This window comes from Lithobates pipiens, unplaced genomic scaffold (assembly GCF_037356315.1).
Source record: "Lithobates pipiens isolate NorthernLeopardFrog02 unplaced genomic scaffold, aLitPip1_a1.2 Scaffold_22, whole genome shotgun sequence".
NCBI lineage: Eukaryota > Metazoa > Chordata > Amphibia > Anura > Ranidae > Lithobates > Lithobates pipiens.
This window is the reverse complement of record NW_027507784.1, coordinates 153012313-153027746: the sequence shown is the minus strand read 5'-3', so window position 1 is coordinate 153027746 and position 15434 is coordinate 153012313. Positions and strand designations below refer to the sequence as shown.

Sequence of the window (15434 nt, the reverse complement as noted above, 5' to 3'; positions counted from 1 at the left end):
TCCACTCTAATTCTTCCCAAATGTGTTCTGTGATGTTGAGGTCTGGACTCTGTGTAGGCCAGTCAAGTTCCTCCACCCCAAGCTTGCTCATCCATGTCTTTATGGACCATTCCTTGTGCACTGGTGTGCAGCCATATTGGAACAGAAAAGGGCCACCCCAAAACTGTTTCCACAAAATTGGGAACATGAAATTGTCCAAAATGTCTTAGTATGCTGACGCCTTAAGTGTTCCCTTCACTGGAACTAAGGGGCCAAGCCCAACCCCTGAACACTTTTGAGATGAGTTAGAGTGCAGACTAAAAGCCATGCCTTCTCATTCAACATCAGTGCCTGACCTCACAAATGCGCTGCTGGAAGAATGGTCAAACATTCCCATAGACACACTCCTAAACCTTTTGGACAGCCTTCCTAGAAGAGTTGAAGCTGTTATAGCTGCAAAGGGTGGGCCAACTCAATATTGAACCCTATGGACTATGACTGGGATGCCCCAATACTTTTGACAATATAGTGTACCTGCAAGAGGCTATCTGTTACCATCTGCATATTCTGGATACAGAAGAGGCATTAAAATAACAATAGATTAAAATAGATAATATAGATTAAAGAGTGCCTGTCACTGTCCATTTTCTATCACATAAGTGGCTTGTCAGCCTCCTTTTGACAGTATTAATCTAGTTAGATAACATATATTAAACATATGTACTGTATGTGTAATTAGGAAGCACATACAGTATGTATGCAAACAAGTATTGTGTAATAAAAATTATGTGTTTAACCACTTAAATACCAGACACTTTCCTTTCACCCCCTTCCTGCCTAGGCCAATTTTCAGATTTCAGCACTATCTCATTTTGAATGACAATTACTCAGTCATGCAACACTGTACCCAAATTTAATTTTGACCATTTTTTTTGAGACAGATGACGGTTTAATTTGGTGGTGTTTAATCATAACTGGGCTTATTATTTTTGCTAAATAAATGAAAAAAGACCAAAGTTTCTGAAAAAAAAAACATTTTTCTTAGTTTCTGTTATAAAATTTAGCAAATAAGTAATTTTTCTTTTTCACTAATGTACGTTGATGAAGTTGTACTGATATGCACTGATGGGCACTGATGAGGCTGAATTGATATGACTGTACTGCACTTATGGGCACTAATGAGGCTACACTTATGGACAGGAATGAGGCTACACTCATGTGCACTAATGAGGCTGCATTGATGAGGCTGCACTAATGAGGTGGCACTGATGGTTATTGATGGACACTCATAACTTCACTGATGTGCACTGATAAGCTACACTGATTGGCACTGATGAGTCTGCACCTATAATCAGGGACTGATGAGGCTGCCCTGATGATCAAGGCACTGTGTATCAGTGTGAGATAATGTATTCACTGTGCCCCTCACAGATTCGGACTCTGTGTGAGGAAAGGAAAACCGATAACTGGTAAAGGAATTGAGTCTGTTTACACTGTGACGTCTGTGATTGGACACAGCTGATCACCTGGTAAAGGGCCACTGTGATTATTCCTTTACCCCCATCTGTGTTTGCACGCAGTGGTCACAGAGTGCTCCTGATGCGCACATGAGGTGTGCACATGGGAGGATGCCCTCCTACCACTGGAGAACCAACGCTTTAGATGTATATCAGCTATAGCGTGGATGGGAAGTGGTTAAATTACTAACACATTTCAGAGGTTGCACAATAAATGTGTAGCATCCCCTAGCCTGGCTAGAGTGTTAGGATTTTTCTTAGTGTAGGTAAATTCAGGCTTGCTGGCAGCCAAGCCTGTTTGTTTTTTTCTGGGTCAGGGTTGAGTGACTCAGGCAGGCTGTATGACTCAGCAGAAGCATCTCTGGTGACTCCCTCTGCTTGCTGGAAACTTAAAGAAGATTCCAGAAGCAGTTGGAAGGAGTCTAGGAGGAGCTGTCTGGAGTGGTCTGAGGGCCCTGACAAATCTCTAACAGATTGACTGGCAGGGGGCAGGCCCCCTCAAATACTGAGGGTCTGCCCAGATGGGGCAGTGTGGAATTTGGGTGGAAGATTATTATTATTACATAGGATTTATATATCACCAACAGTTTGTGCAGTGCTTCACAGCATGGGTGATATAGCGCCAACAGAAAATGGAGATGGAGTGTCAGGCCGCGTACACACGAGAGGATTGTCCGTCCAACTTAGTCCGCTGAAACGTGTTTCAGCGGACAATCCGCTCGTGTGTGGGCTTCAGCGGACTCTTTCAGCGGACAGTCTGGTGGACTAAGTCTTTCGGAATTTCCGTAATATTGTCCGTCCAAACTTGGTTTCAGCGGACAGTCCGCTCGTGAGTAGGCAAGTTGGACGGACTAAGTATGGCGCATGCTCAGAAAGGATTTACACGGCCGAAGGTTGCATTGCAGTGTATTGGACGTCGAATTTCTAGTCCCGTCGTACGTGCCGTACACGTCATCGCGCAAGCTTTCAGCGGACTGTCTGTGTGGTCAAGTTCGTTCATTCAAAAGTAGGACGGACTGTCTGTCGGATTGTCTGACGAACTTAGTTGACCAGACAATCCGCCCGTGTGTACGCGGCCTTAGGCTGTCGAAGGCCTTTGAGAGTAACCCCCTAGTCTTGGGGGGTGAACTCAGGCCTGGTGCAGAAGGGACCCTTCTCATGACACATGGAGGGATCCTGACCAGGAGGCACAGGAGCAAGGAGAGGACAGCAGGAGGACACTGCTGGGCAAATCTCCAGGGAAGAAGACAGCCAAGAGTCATATAGTGTGGTGTGAATAACACAGCGTTGTAGTGCTACTGAAGTGTTGGTGTGTACAACACTTCTATGTCACCACTGATCCCATTTTTTTTTATTTATTAATAATTGTTTTCATTTTTTTCAGTATCAGGCTCTGTCGCTGCTGTCTTAGTACTCCCCCTTCTGTGTCACAGGTGTTATTTCTTCTGCGTCAGGGCAGCAGCACTAAGAATATTTAGGGCATAATTTCTGCCCCCCTTCTGCATCCCAGGTGTTCCTCTTTCTGTGTCAGCAGTGATTCCCTTTTTTATTCTCTTTTTTGGGCTTTTTTCTTTTTCCAGCAGCAGCAGCAAAAAAAAAAAAATCATCATTATTGCTGTTCCTTCTGCATCACCACGGTTATTTTTTTTATCCTTTCTTAATTTTGTTTACATTTATTTTATTTTTATTTTTTTGCAGCAGTAAAAAAAAAAAATCTTCATAAATGCTGCACCCTTATTTTTTTTATTATTTTTTTTTTTATTTTTTATAATAAAACTGTTTATAGTGCACAAGCACAAAAGTATTGCACCCAAGCACCATATTCCCATCCCACACTCTATAATAAAAAGTAAAAGAGGGCAAGCAGCCTCTGTGTCTACAGTGAAAAGTGGTGGACATGGTTCATCCTCTGCAGGCGGGGCACACTTCTTCTTTTCCAGAGCTTGCCCTGTTATTGAGCCACAACGTGCAGAGAAGGCCCAATTCTTCTGCACCTGTTTGACAGGTGCATGTAATTTCAATTCAATTCAATTCAATTCAATTTTCTTTTTCTCCGTTTTAACAGCAGGGGCCTGCACCAAGCAAGAGTAACTGTGAGGAGTTAAAGTGTTCAGGCGCCACCGACACCCAAGGTCCAATTTTTTCGCACCTGTATGTAAATTTAAAAAATTGGGGGAAAAAACGGCGTGAGGGGGACCCTTTGGGTCTCATATATAGGGATTTTAACCACTTCCCTACCAGCACATTGTAAAATGAGGCCAGCAGGAATACTCCCTCCCTCCTGCAGCCCATCAGAGTACACAAGTACCTGTTTCCAGCCCATTAGACCAACCGAGTACCTATCTACAGCACATCAGAGTACCCGTGTACTTATCTGCAGCCCGGGCCTTATAGAATATATGTTGGGGTGTTTTCTTTCCAAAATGGGGTAATTCCACTGTCCTGGTGCTCCGGGACCTTCAAATGTGTGACAAATAGGAATGAAATTAGATGTGTAATTTATGCTCCTAGAACGCCCGAAGGTGCTCCCTACATGTCGGGCCTCTCTATGTGGCCAGACTGTGAAAAAGTCTCACACATATGGTATCGCCATACTCAGGAGTAGCATAATGTATTTTGGGGTGTAATTGTAAGTATGCATATGCTGTTTGTGAGAAATAACTTGTTATTATGAAAAGATTGTGTAAAAAAATATGTATTTTTTAATTTTCCCAAGAATTGTAGGAAAAATGACAACTTAAAAAATCTCACCATTATCCTACTAAATACCTTGTACTGTCGCCTTTCAAAAAAGGGGTCATTTGGGGGATATTTGTACTGTCCTGACATTTCAGGGCTTCACGAAATGAGATAGGCCATCAGTATATCAGGTGTGATACATTTTTATGATTTGCACCATAGCGTGTAAACTTTCTAACTTTCACACAGACTAAATAATAACAACTAATTTGGTTATTTTTACCAAAAATATGTACTAGTATACATTTTGGGCCAAATTTATGGACAAAAATTACTTATTTGCAAAATTTTACAATAGAGAAAATGTTTTCTCTTTTTTTACTTATATCGCAAAAAAAAAAAAAAAAGAAAAAGAAAAACCCAATGGTGATTAAATACCACCAAAAGAAAGCTTTATTTGTGTAAAAAAAATGATAAAAATGTTGTTTGGGTACAATGTTGCATGACTGAGTAATTGTCATTCAAAGTGTGAGAGCACTGTAAGCTGAAAATTGGTCTGGGCAGGAAGTGGGTAAAAGTGCACTGCATTGAATTGATTAAGGGGAACCCTATGACAGAATTAAGAAAAAAAAGCGGCATGGGGTCCACTCCAGAATCCATACCAGGCCCTTTTGGTCATGCTATGCATGAATCTATCCATTATTCATATAGAAGGTGGTGAGGATAGAGGGGGCGGTGCCTGGGCCACTGATCCCCATTTTGTCAGGGGAGTACCATGTGATCATCTGTTCCTAGTGATTAGGAACAGCGATCTCTCTGTACTCCCTTCAGTCCAGTCCCCCCACAGTTAGAAATACCTCCCAGGGACTACATTTAACCCCTTGATAGGCCCCTAGTATTAGCCCCTTCTCTGCCAGTGTCATTTATACAGTGCATATTTACAGAGTGTGAAAGTGTCCGATTTGTCCGCAGCAATATCAAAGTACTGCTAAAAATCGCTGATCACCACCATTACTAGTATAAAAAAATGATAAAAATGCCATAAATATACCCAAAAAGCCTGGGTCTTATATTAATTTTGTCAACAAAAGACACAGTAGGGCTTATTTTCAGGGTAGATCTTACCATGTAATGTGCTGTCTTCTCCCCCCCTCCCTGCCTGACAGGAATCCCCAGTGTGAACTGAGTTAAAATGCTTGTAAAATCCTATAACACACTCTATTACAGTAGTATATAATGTACAATGTTTGTGTTTCTGTAATATAATTGTGCCAAATACTTCTGTGACCCGCCAGAGTTCTCTTCCCCTCAATTATATTACAGAAACACACACATTGTGCATTATATACTACTGTAATAGAGTGTATTTTAGGACTGCACAAGCATTTTAAACTAGGACTTATTTTCGGGGTAGGGCTCATATTACAGCCCTACTGGAAAATAACGCTAGGGCTTATTTTTGAGGTAGGTCTTATTTTCGGGGAAACACAGTATCCCTTATTTTGCAGACAACAAACACTATAACTTTTGCGAAAACCAATTAGTATACGCTTATTGAATATTTTTTTTTTACCAAAAATATGTAGTAGAATACAAATTGGCCTAAACTGATTTGTTTTTTTACATTTATTTTGGGATATTTATTATAGCAAAAAGTAAAAAATATTGTTTTTTCTTTTTAAAATTGTCTGTCTTTTTTTGTTTATAGTGCAAACAATAAAAACAGAGGGGATCAAATACCACCAAAAGAAAGCTCTATTTGTGGTAAAAAAAAGGACATCAATTTTGTTTGGGTACATCGTCGCACGGTCGCGCAATTGTCAGTTAAAGCAAAACAGTACCGTATTGCAAAAAATGGCCAGGTCATAAAGGGTGTAAATCTTCCGGAGCTGCAGTTGCTAAAATTAGGACTTTTGAACTTCACCTGGAACAGGGAAACCCGGAAGTAACCTCTTCACTTGAACAAAGCAGCTTCCACCCGTAGTAATACTGCGGGCGGAAGCTGCTCAGCACTTAGGATTGTGCCGTAAAGCAGGTCAAATGCCTGCAAATGAAGCGCTTCGTCTGCAATCTTGTGATTACATTAACGTGGCGCTTCCCATAGTGCACTGTGTCCGGCGCCCGTACACAGTGCACTTAAAGAGCGTAGTTTTGCCCATAGACATGTATTACAAAAAATGTCATACGCAACTATATGTGCACAGGCATGTTTTTTTAAAACGTAAAATTTTGGATGTTAAAAAAACCAAAATGAAATAAAAAAAATACACATGCACAAGTAAACTCATACAGCAAAGCAACCCTTACTGCTCATATTTAGAACTGCTTGTGTGTGGCAGTCACTGTGTATAAAAATCTCCTCCTTGATTACTGCTGTTGCCCTTAAACCGAAAATGGAATAAAACTAGTGCAATGCATGTTGAAAGGGATTGATTATAGCCAGGTTGAGCTATAATCAATCCCTTTCTCCAGAGCTCTTTATTTACATTGGTTCTTCTCCCTGCTCTATCCTTCACCCACACAATCCCTTTTTACATACAGCAAACAGCAAAACTGATTAGTCTCTGGTCCTACCTGCACAAACTGTCTTCTGTATGATGTGTCAGTCCTCACCGTCCATCACACTTCAATAGGCAGCTCCTCTACCCCCCAACTAGGAGCTGTACACTCACTCTGCTTCCTGGTCTGAGTCACGTGGTGTGCATAACATCAATCCAAGCATGCTCCGCTCTTCTCCTGTCCCATCCTCACTTGAACAAAGCAGCTCCCTTCCATAGTAATACTACGGGGGGAGCTGCTCGGTGCTTTGGATTGCACAGCAAAGCAGGCCAAAAGCCTGCACATGAAGCGCATCGTCTGCAACCTCGTCATTGAATTGATGTAGCACTTTACATAGTGCACTATGTCCGGTGCCCGAACACAGTGCACCTAAAGAACATTTTTTTCTATTTTTTTTTTTTAAAGGGACCTTTTTTTTATTTATTTCATGTGACTGCTGGGTGGGGGGGGGGGGGGCGGCGCCCATGCGCCCCCTATGGACGGACAATCACTTATCCTGATAAAAGGAAAGTGGCATTGCCCCTGAAACAGCTTGAATGTTTCTATAAGACTTAAAGCCAGCAGCTACAAATACTGCAGCTGCTGACTTTTAAAATAGTGACACTTACCTGTCCAGCGCGCCCGCGATGTCGGCACCCGAAGCCGATCGCTAGGTCGTCTGTCGGGTCCTGCCGCCGCCATCTTGGGTATGGGAATCAGGAAATGGAGCCTTTCGCTGCGCAATAAGGACGCTCCCCGCTGCCTCTGGGAGCTGTGTGTTCCCCAGCAGGCAGCGGGGCACTTGCGGAAAGGGGCGGGCACTTGCGGAAAGGGGCGTAAGTTACGCCCCTTTCCGCAGAGAGCTGTCCCGGAAGTGGGTGCAGTTACCTGGATTATCCAGGTAACTGCACCCCCCTCCCCCCTGAAAGGTGCCGATTGTGGCACCGGAGGGGGGGAGGGTTCCGATGAGCGGAAGGTCCATTTTAGGGTGGACCTCCGCTTTAAAACTGTTCAAGTAAAATTGTCTTGCACAGTTTTATCTGATTTTGGTCTGGCACTCTATGCTATATTTTTATGGTTTAACCCTTTTGCTACCAGGTCTGTATGCCATACGGACCTACAGCACTGCTTCCAGCTGGCGAGGTCTGTACGTCATAAGGACCTGACATTCCTCCTCCTGCTCTGTTCATCCAGATGACAATCTGCTGATCAGAGTTATTCACCTAAAATGTGATCCACCCGCCGATGCCGCTGATGTCTGCTTTTCAGTATCTCCAGCCTCTTCACCTTCCACACTGTTCAATGCCACCACACACTCTTTTGCCTTTTTCTCTGCCAATGCAACCCCCTGCACCAATTTCCCTCCTGCTCCGATACCCCCCCTGCAACCCCGAGCCCCTGTGGCTACCCTGGCTACCCTGCAGCCACCAGCTTTCCACCCAACAGGTGTGAGAAACCTAAAACTGTATTGTATATCCACATGTATGACGGTGTATTGGTTCTAAGAGATGTTCCAACATTTCATGTTTTTATACATATTATTCTTTATATTTTTCTAAATAAACCTTTTGAAATTATCCATATATGCTATTTAAACTTCTTTGGTTCAGTTCGTGCCTTAAAAGTCCACCACACAGGGGATCCTTTCAGTAATGATTTTAGTGTCATTTTTGTGAAAATTGTGATTTGATGAACATTTACGCAGATATCTCAGGGCCTTAAAAATCTGTAGCAATTTTTTTAATTCTATATTTTGTGTGCTTTCACAAAATATATAGTTTGAGGAATCTTTTATAAATTCTGGAGACTGTAAGTGAAAAATGGCAACCTACAGATTTTTAGAGTGAATTGTTTTTATTTACTGTTTTGTGCAGCTTCAGTTTTCACCATTTCACAAAAAAGTAAAAATGTAATAAATACAAATGTTTGTTATTTATGAACTCAATGCAGTTTTAACTTTTATATTTAGTAGGAATTTAGCAGGAATGTTTTACTAATATTGATTTTTGTGTATTTTTAGCAAAAAAATATTTTGATAAACATTTCCGCAAATATCGCAGGGTCTAAGAAAATCAGTAGCACCTTTCTTTGATTCTACTGGTCCTATGATTTCGGAAATTGTATGGTTTGAGGGGTCTTTCAAAAACTCTGAAAGCTGTAATGGAAAAAGCCTGGCAGCGAAAAGGTTAAAGAGGGATTTCACTGGAAAAATAAATATTAAAAGCCAGCAGCTATTATTACAGCTGCTGACTTTTAAGAAATGGACACTCACCTGTCCCAGGATCCAGCAATGACGGCAGCCAAGGCTGATCGATCGCTCGGCTCTTGGCTGCTGCCGACGCCATTCTAGGTGAGAGAATCAGGAAGTGAAGCGTTGCGGCTTCACTTCCTGGTTCCCTACTGCGCATGCGCAAGTCGTGCAACGCAATAGGAATGGTCTGCGCTGTCTCTGGGACCCGCGCCGGGACAGGGACAGAGAGCGCCGGGACAGAGAGCGCGTCTCTGGGACCCACGCCGGGACAGAGAGCGCACCGGGACAGGAAGAGGCATAAACTCCCATTGGGAGTCTATGCTCGGAAGTGGGTGCAAATACCTGTCTTAGACAGGTATCTGCACCCCCCTCCCCCCTGAAAGGTGCCAACTGTGACACCGGAGGGGGGAGGGTTCCGATGAGCGGAAGTTCCACTTTAGGGTGGAACCCTGCTTTAATCTACTGTTGGGTGCCCATTGAAGGAAACCTTGCTGCGTGGGAGTCACTTCCCCAGAGTTATTGAGATTGTTCGAAGTGTTCCCACATCTGACGCCATTTGCAAGTCTAAAAGTTCCCAGTGCCTCGTCTGAGCTCTGCAGGTGGCAGTGGGGGTAGGTAAGCATACTAACCTTTTTATCCACAGGTTATTTCTTTTTCTTTTTAATGCAGTATTTTGTCCTGGGGAAGGAGGCCCTGGGTAAATAAGTGGACCTTGCATTTTTAGGTCCACTATAATCATCTATTGCAACCTATATGTAAGAGATGAACCAATAAGCATGATTGTGTTCAAATTTGTCATTGCTAATACAGGTAAGCAAACCAAGCATCATTGTGCCAAGTGGAAGCAAGCACTGTTCATCCTTTACTGATAACATAAGTTGGACTTCATAAATCAACTCCTTTATATTTGTAAAACAATCAACTGCTTTATATTTGTAAAAAAAATCAAGTGCATTTGATTTTATGGTATCACCACATTTTTCTATGATTTGGCATTTAGTATAGGCTAATTTCAATCCTGAGTATGAAAAAATAGTAGTCAAAAAACACTGTAAAGTGAAACATCATAAATGCAGAACTCACATACAGGAAAAATCCAGTTTTATTAATTGGCATTGATACATGCTGTAGAACACTATTTCATTTTAATGCATCTGATCCAGTCTTCTTAAGGATCCAATACGAGCATTTACAGCGCCCCATTCAGAGTATTTCTTGTATTCTCCAGGTCTCAGGTAATACTGACGTCCTCTGTAGTTGGGTTCTTCATAAAACATCCAATGACCTTCATGTACGTTACAAGAATTAATGTCATTGTAGCGAAATCTCTCATAGACATGGGGGCAGTCCTCTGTAAATTCCATCATCTGGCCTTTGAAGTCTCCTCTCTCATAAATTCTTAATTTAAAAGGGCCATTATGCTTAAAAAGGAAAAGAAATAATGTATATGAGCTTAACGTTGTCATGTATATAAAGCAGGGTATATACGTTGAGGGTTTTTTTTTTGCTCAACCAGCGGCTTAAAAAAACTCACAGATCTTCACAGATCCTTGCATTAACACAAGAAATGTTGATACAGTGATCTCTCCCACTGTGTCTTTGTATTCTGATAAACGTGCCCTCCCACCTAAGGCTACAAGCGCTGATCGAAAGTTGGGTCTCCAACAAGGATGGGCGGACGTTTTCCTGCTTGGCCTTTCACCTAACACCCGAATTTGCAAGGTGTTTGCCGGGTGTTCGCCCAGACGAAAACCCTGCAATGCACTGAGCACTGCACAGTGGATTCTGCACCCTGATTGGGCAAAGTGTAAGATGCTTGTTAAGAAGCTAGGCCGGGAAGTTGGCTGCAGTGTCCTTAACAACCAATGAGTCATCAGCTGTCAATGGGTTTTCCCGCACCAGTCTTTGTCGCCTCTTACCTATATAAGAAATGTCAAAGTGCAGAGCAGGCATTTGGCAGGAGGTCATTAGACCGGCTTCTGTTGAACAGAGAGTGGTACGCACGCACTAAAATTTGGCTGATTTCTGCTGAACTGGCTGATATTCTGTCTGTGTATTTCCTGCTTAACATTAGGCAAAACTTTCTAAATGGTCCCATCATCTTCTGGGACCTGTGTGTGTCCCAGAAGACAGTGGGGGGGGGGGGGAGGAGGAGGGGCCGGAAATGTCGTAGATCACTGATCAGCAATCTTACCTGGAACTGTCAAAACCACGTACCTTCTCCTCCCCCCAAAAAGTGCCAAATGTGGCAGTAGAGGGGGGAGGCTGCAAACAAGCAGAACTTCCCCTTTTGGGTGAAGCTCTGCTTTAAAAACATGTGAAAATCATATACCTAAGAAAATTAGCTATAAAGTTATTACCAACTACCTGATGTAAACTGGTGATGCTAAATTTGTGTTAGGCTTGAATGACCACTGAGGGAGTTAAGAAGACCATTTTTTTTTTACTGTGTTGATACCTATAAATCCTTGGTTATATTGACAATATAACAGATTTAGAACTGAGGGAAAGTTAAGTAATATACAATAACTCTATAATGTAATACCTGAGGTGACAGGTGACAAGATTTGATTGAATCATTGAAACCCATCCACTGGTGGAAGTCAGGATATTCTCCTTTCCACAGATAATACTGGCGTCCTCTATAGTTGGTGTGTTCATAGAGAATCCAGTTTCCACTCTCTACACGGATGGAGTTGCAGCGGTTAAAATAAGAGGACATATCACTACAATCAGCGCTGCATTCATAGCATCGGCCCTGAAAGTTCCTGTCCTCATAGAAATATATCTGCAAAAAAGATGCAAAACTATTAATTATGCTAAACAAAAATCTACATTAAAATGTAACACATAAACCAAATAAACTAAATTTTGAGTACTTCAGGAAAAGCAATTATTGTACATTTATTACTGTAGAAACTCAAAACCTGTATTAGTAACAGGCAATGTTACGCATCTAGCTATATCAGTAAATCAGAAATCATCTTACATTTGTCTAATTACACGACCCTGACAAAGACTTATGTACAGGCATACCCCACTTTTAATTACACAATGGGGTTTATTTACTAAAGCTGTAAAGTGCAAAACCAGGTTCACTTCTGCATAGAAACCAATGAGCTTCCAGGTTTTATTACCAAAGCTTAATTGAAGAAGCCGAGGTTAGAAGCTCATTCGTTTCTAAGCAGAAGTGAGTCTTATTTTGCACTTTCCAGCTTTATGTATGTATTATCTGTATCTGTGGGTAGTGAATTACAGAACATCAATCATATTTACATGATGTGCATTTATGTCCTGAGAAAAGATTCTATATGAAGTTAGACTATAACTTTCATCGTTATTACAAATTTTATTTTATGCAGTTAAAAAAAAAAAATGTATAGGATTTCTTCTTTCTCATAAACACACATTTTAATACAGTATAGGTGTTGTCTGTAAAATTGTAAAATGATATCTATTATATACGGTATATGAAATTCCAATTAACTGGTTTAACAAAAGCCACTTACCTTCCCCATTTTGATCTAGTCCTGACAGCAAGAAACTCAATACTTGATCAGGACCAGAGGGGGCCCAGTTATATAGTTCTGTAACGCTGATGCATGCATACTGTACATTTGAAAGAATAGTGACATTTCTGTCCACTAAGGAAAATGTATATCTTTTGTCTGTTCCCTGCGTATATTGTTGTTTAGTTATGCCAGAAGCTACAGTTCATTGTTACACACATGGAAAAAAAGAGCTGTCCAATGATCATCAGAAAATGCTGGAAAGTTAATATACAGCATAGCATACATTTTCTGTTTCAATGTATTTATTGTTTTTTAAGAATCAGTGCAGGATATCAAAGGCAAGCAAATAAGCTGCGCAAAGGTGATCAGGTATTACTAGACAAACAAGAAAGGTTACAATCATAATAACCAACGCTAAAAAAACTCTTAAACCAGGGGGCGTGGCTTGGCGTGCAACAGAGATGGATGCACACTAGCAGAGCTCCGTAAAGAAACCAGGCTTATCACCCTGGAAATTGGCAAAAAGCTTCACCAAACCCTGCAGTCTCATTCCAGACACAGCACGGCAACTACTACATATCAGATCTGTTCAAATCCCAGTCAGTCTCCCGTAGCAGCATGGCGGGGAGCAAAATGGCGGGAACACAGAGGGAGGAGGAGGACTTCAGTGAGGACTTGCAGTCTACAGCAGAGGACACAGGTAGGGGATATAAACAGACGGATCAACCCCTAACCTACGCTGACATGTCCGACTTTGCAGCCAACATCAAAACTACCTTCCCTGGAGCCATAACAGACCTTAAATCTAATCCTAACAGCCTCTTAGAGAGACAGGAGGACATTGAAATCAAATTTGTGCGGGCTCATAGAGCCCTTAGAGTTAAAGGCCCTGACACAGCCCTTTCTAGGGACATCATTTGCTGCCTGCAAAGTTTTCAAGTGAAGGAAGCCATAATGAACAAAGTCAGAAGAAATGATAGCATTGTTTTCAATGGGGAAACCATTATGCTATTTCAAGACCTGTCACCAATAACCGTAGGGCACTACACCCCCTGCTAAACAAACTAAGGGAAAACTACTTGAAGTATACATGGCAATTCCCCTTCGCCCTCATTGTCACCCAGGCAGGCAAACAACATGTTCTGCGTAGCCCAACAGATCTGCCTGACTTCTATGAATCCTTGAGCCTGGATCTCATAGCTCTCCTGGAATGTACCAGGAATTTGCACTCCCTCGTGCTGAAGGAGGCCCAAACCGAACCCCATTCTCCTCCCCTGAAAAACGATTGTCTAAAAAGATGAAACATAATTGTGGTTCCAGCTCACATGCTGGGACTCTCAACCTGAGAGCGCCCCCCTCCAGGGCCTCAGATGAGGACAGCGTGGGCACCCACCCCTGGTAACTGAGGCCTACCGCACATGCTTTTGATCACATATGGTATATTTAAGTGGGATACCATACACATTGTCCGCCTAGTTGAACATGGTCAGACATTTCCTGTTAGGCTTGAATGCTGATCGGCTCACTGTGACTCTCGCATTGACTTCCATATTTTTACTTGGAGGATGATCTGAGGTACACAGAACTTTCTAGTTAGAGGCCTGAGCCAGACACTGTGTGACAGTCACCGCAGACATTTCCAGCCAAGGTTACCCCGTGCTATGAGAACTAGCTTTCACTCATGAACAGTGTAATTTGGCAAATGGAGGACAACAAATGAACAGCTAACAACAATGGCAAGAGATGGGGATTACCCACTTTCGCACCACAGTGTCTCTAGGCCATTCTTTCATACCATAGTGCCCATGTTCAGGATTGATTAATCTACAGTTATTTCTTTTCTTGTAGGGTTAATGCATCAGCATTCCAGTTAATGTTTTACTGTTTTACTATGTTAGTGGAAATTACAAGCTATTTAGGCCGGAGTGCTCAATGAAGACCCTGAAATCCACAAAATTACATGATAATCATTTAAAATTATAGAACACTCTAGGTACGGTATAGGTTTCCCTTTCTCCTTTTTTTCCCCCTTGTCCCTCCTTTTTCCTCCTGTGAGTATATATCTCTTCTCCTGCAAATTTGTGTATGTATATGTATGTGGTTTTTCCTTGTCAAAAAGGTTTATTGATTTCACAATAAAATGGAAGTACAGTAGTTACATGTACAAAGATGTGTAAACATACGCTCTTTATTAAACAATAACTAATCACATATATATAATCACATAGTATGTTGATTTGTAATAAGCTTCATCACATACATGTAAGTAAGTAACTGCTCTATGTTATTTTATCAAGTTAGTATGGATGTTGCAACTATAAACATCTAACAAAGGTTATCCTAAAAGTCTTAGCATATACATAGTTCTAGTATGTATTATTGAATAGCAGATATGGATAATCAAAAATTGTACAGTTAAATAAAATGAGAAAAAAAAGAAAGGAGGGAAAGGGAAGAATAGATAGGGAGTAAGTTCACAAGGTCAGTCCAGGTACCAGAGCATGGTTCAGTTTAGTTATTCCATATATATGAAAAAGACGTGACTATACGGTTTTGTTAACTAATCAGGTAATCAGTTCAATAATCAGTTACTATGGCTGAAGGACTAAGTCATTGAGATTTGGGGGTAAATGAGTTTTAATCCATGGATTCCATATTTTCTTGAATTTTGGAAACTGGTTACCTTCAATAGCAGACATTTTAGCATGAGACATTGCAGAATTCTGTTATTAGTTTCAGCCAATGTCAGTATTGTTGATTTCCATGCTTTCGCCATTGTTTGTTTAGCAGTGGTTGAAAGTTGAACAAAAAGCTTAAATTGGGAGAGTGTTAGATGGTCAGGTTTTAGATTAAACAATGCAATGAAAGGGTCCGGTATTAGTGGCATTTGGAACCTTTTGGAGGCAAGTTCAAAGATTTTCTCCCAAAAAGATTTTGCTACTGGACATGTCCACCATA

The 15434-nt window shown here is 41.5% G+C and overlaps 1 protein-coding gene across 1 annotated transcript; it reads right to left on the bottom strand.

The window, feature by feature from the left end:
* Positions 1 to 10048: 10048 nt before the first annotated feature.
* On the bottom strand, positions 10049 to 12546 carry LOC143924274 (gamma-crystallin-3-like). The gene is made up of 3 exons (XM_077448479.1): positions 12474 to 12546; positions 11510 to 11752; positions 10049 to 10385 (listed from the first exon to the last, which is right to left on the bottom strand). The coding sequence occupies exons 1-3, from the start codon at positions 12480 to 12482 to the stop codon at positions 10110 to 10112; spliced, it is 528 nt and encodes a 175-aa protein (XP_077304605.1). The 5' UTR covers positions 12483 to 12546; the 3' UTR covers positions 10049 to 10109.
* Between the last annotated feature and the right edge of the window lie 2888 nt (positions 12547 to 15434).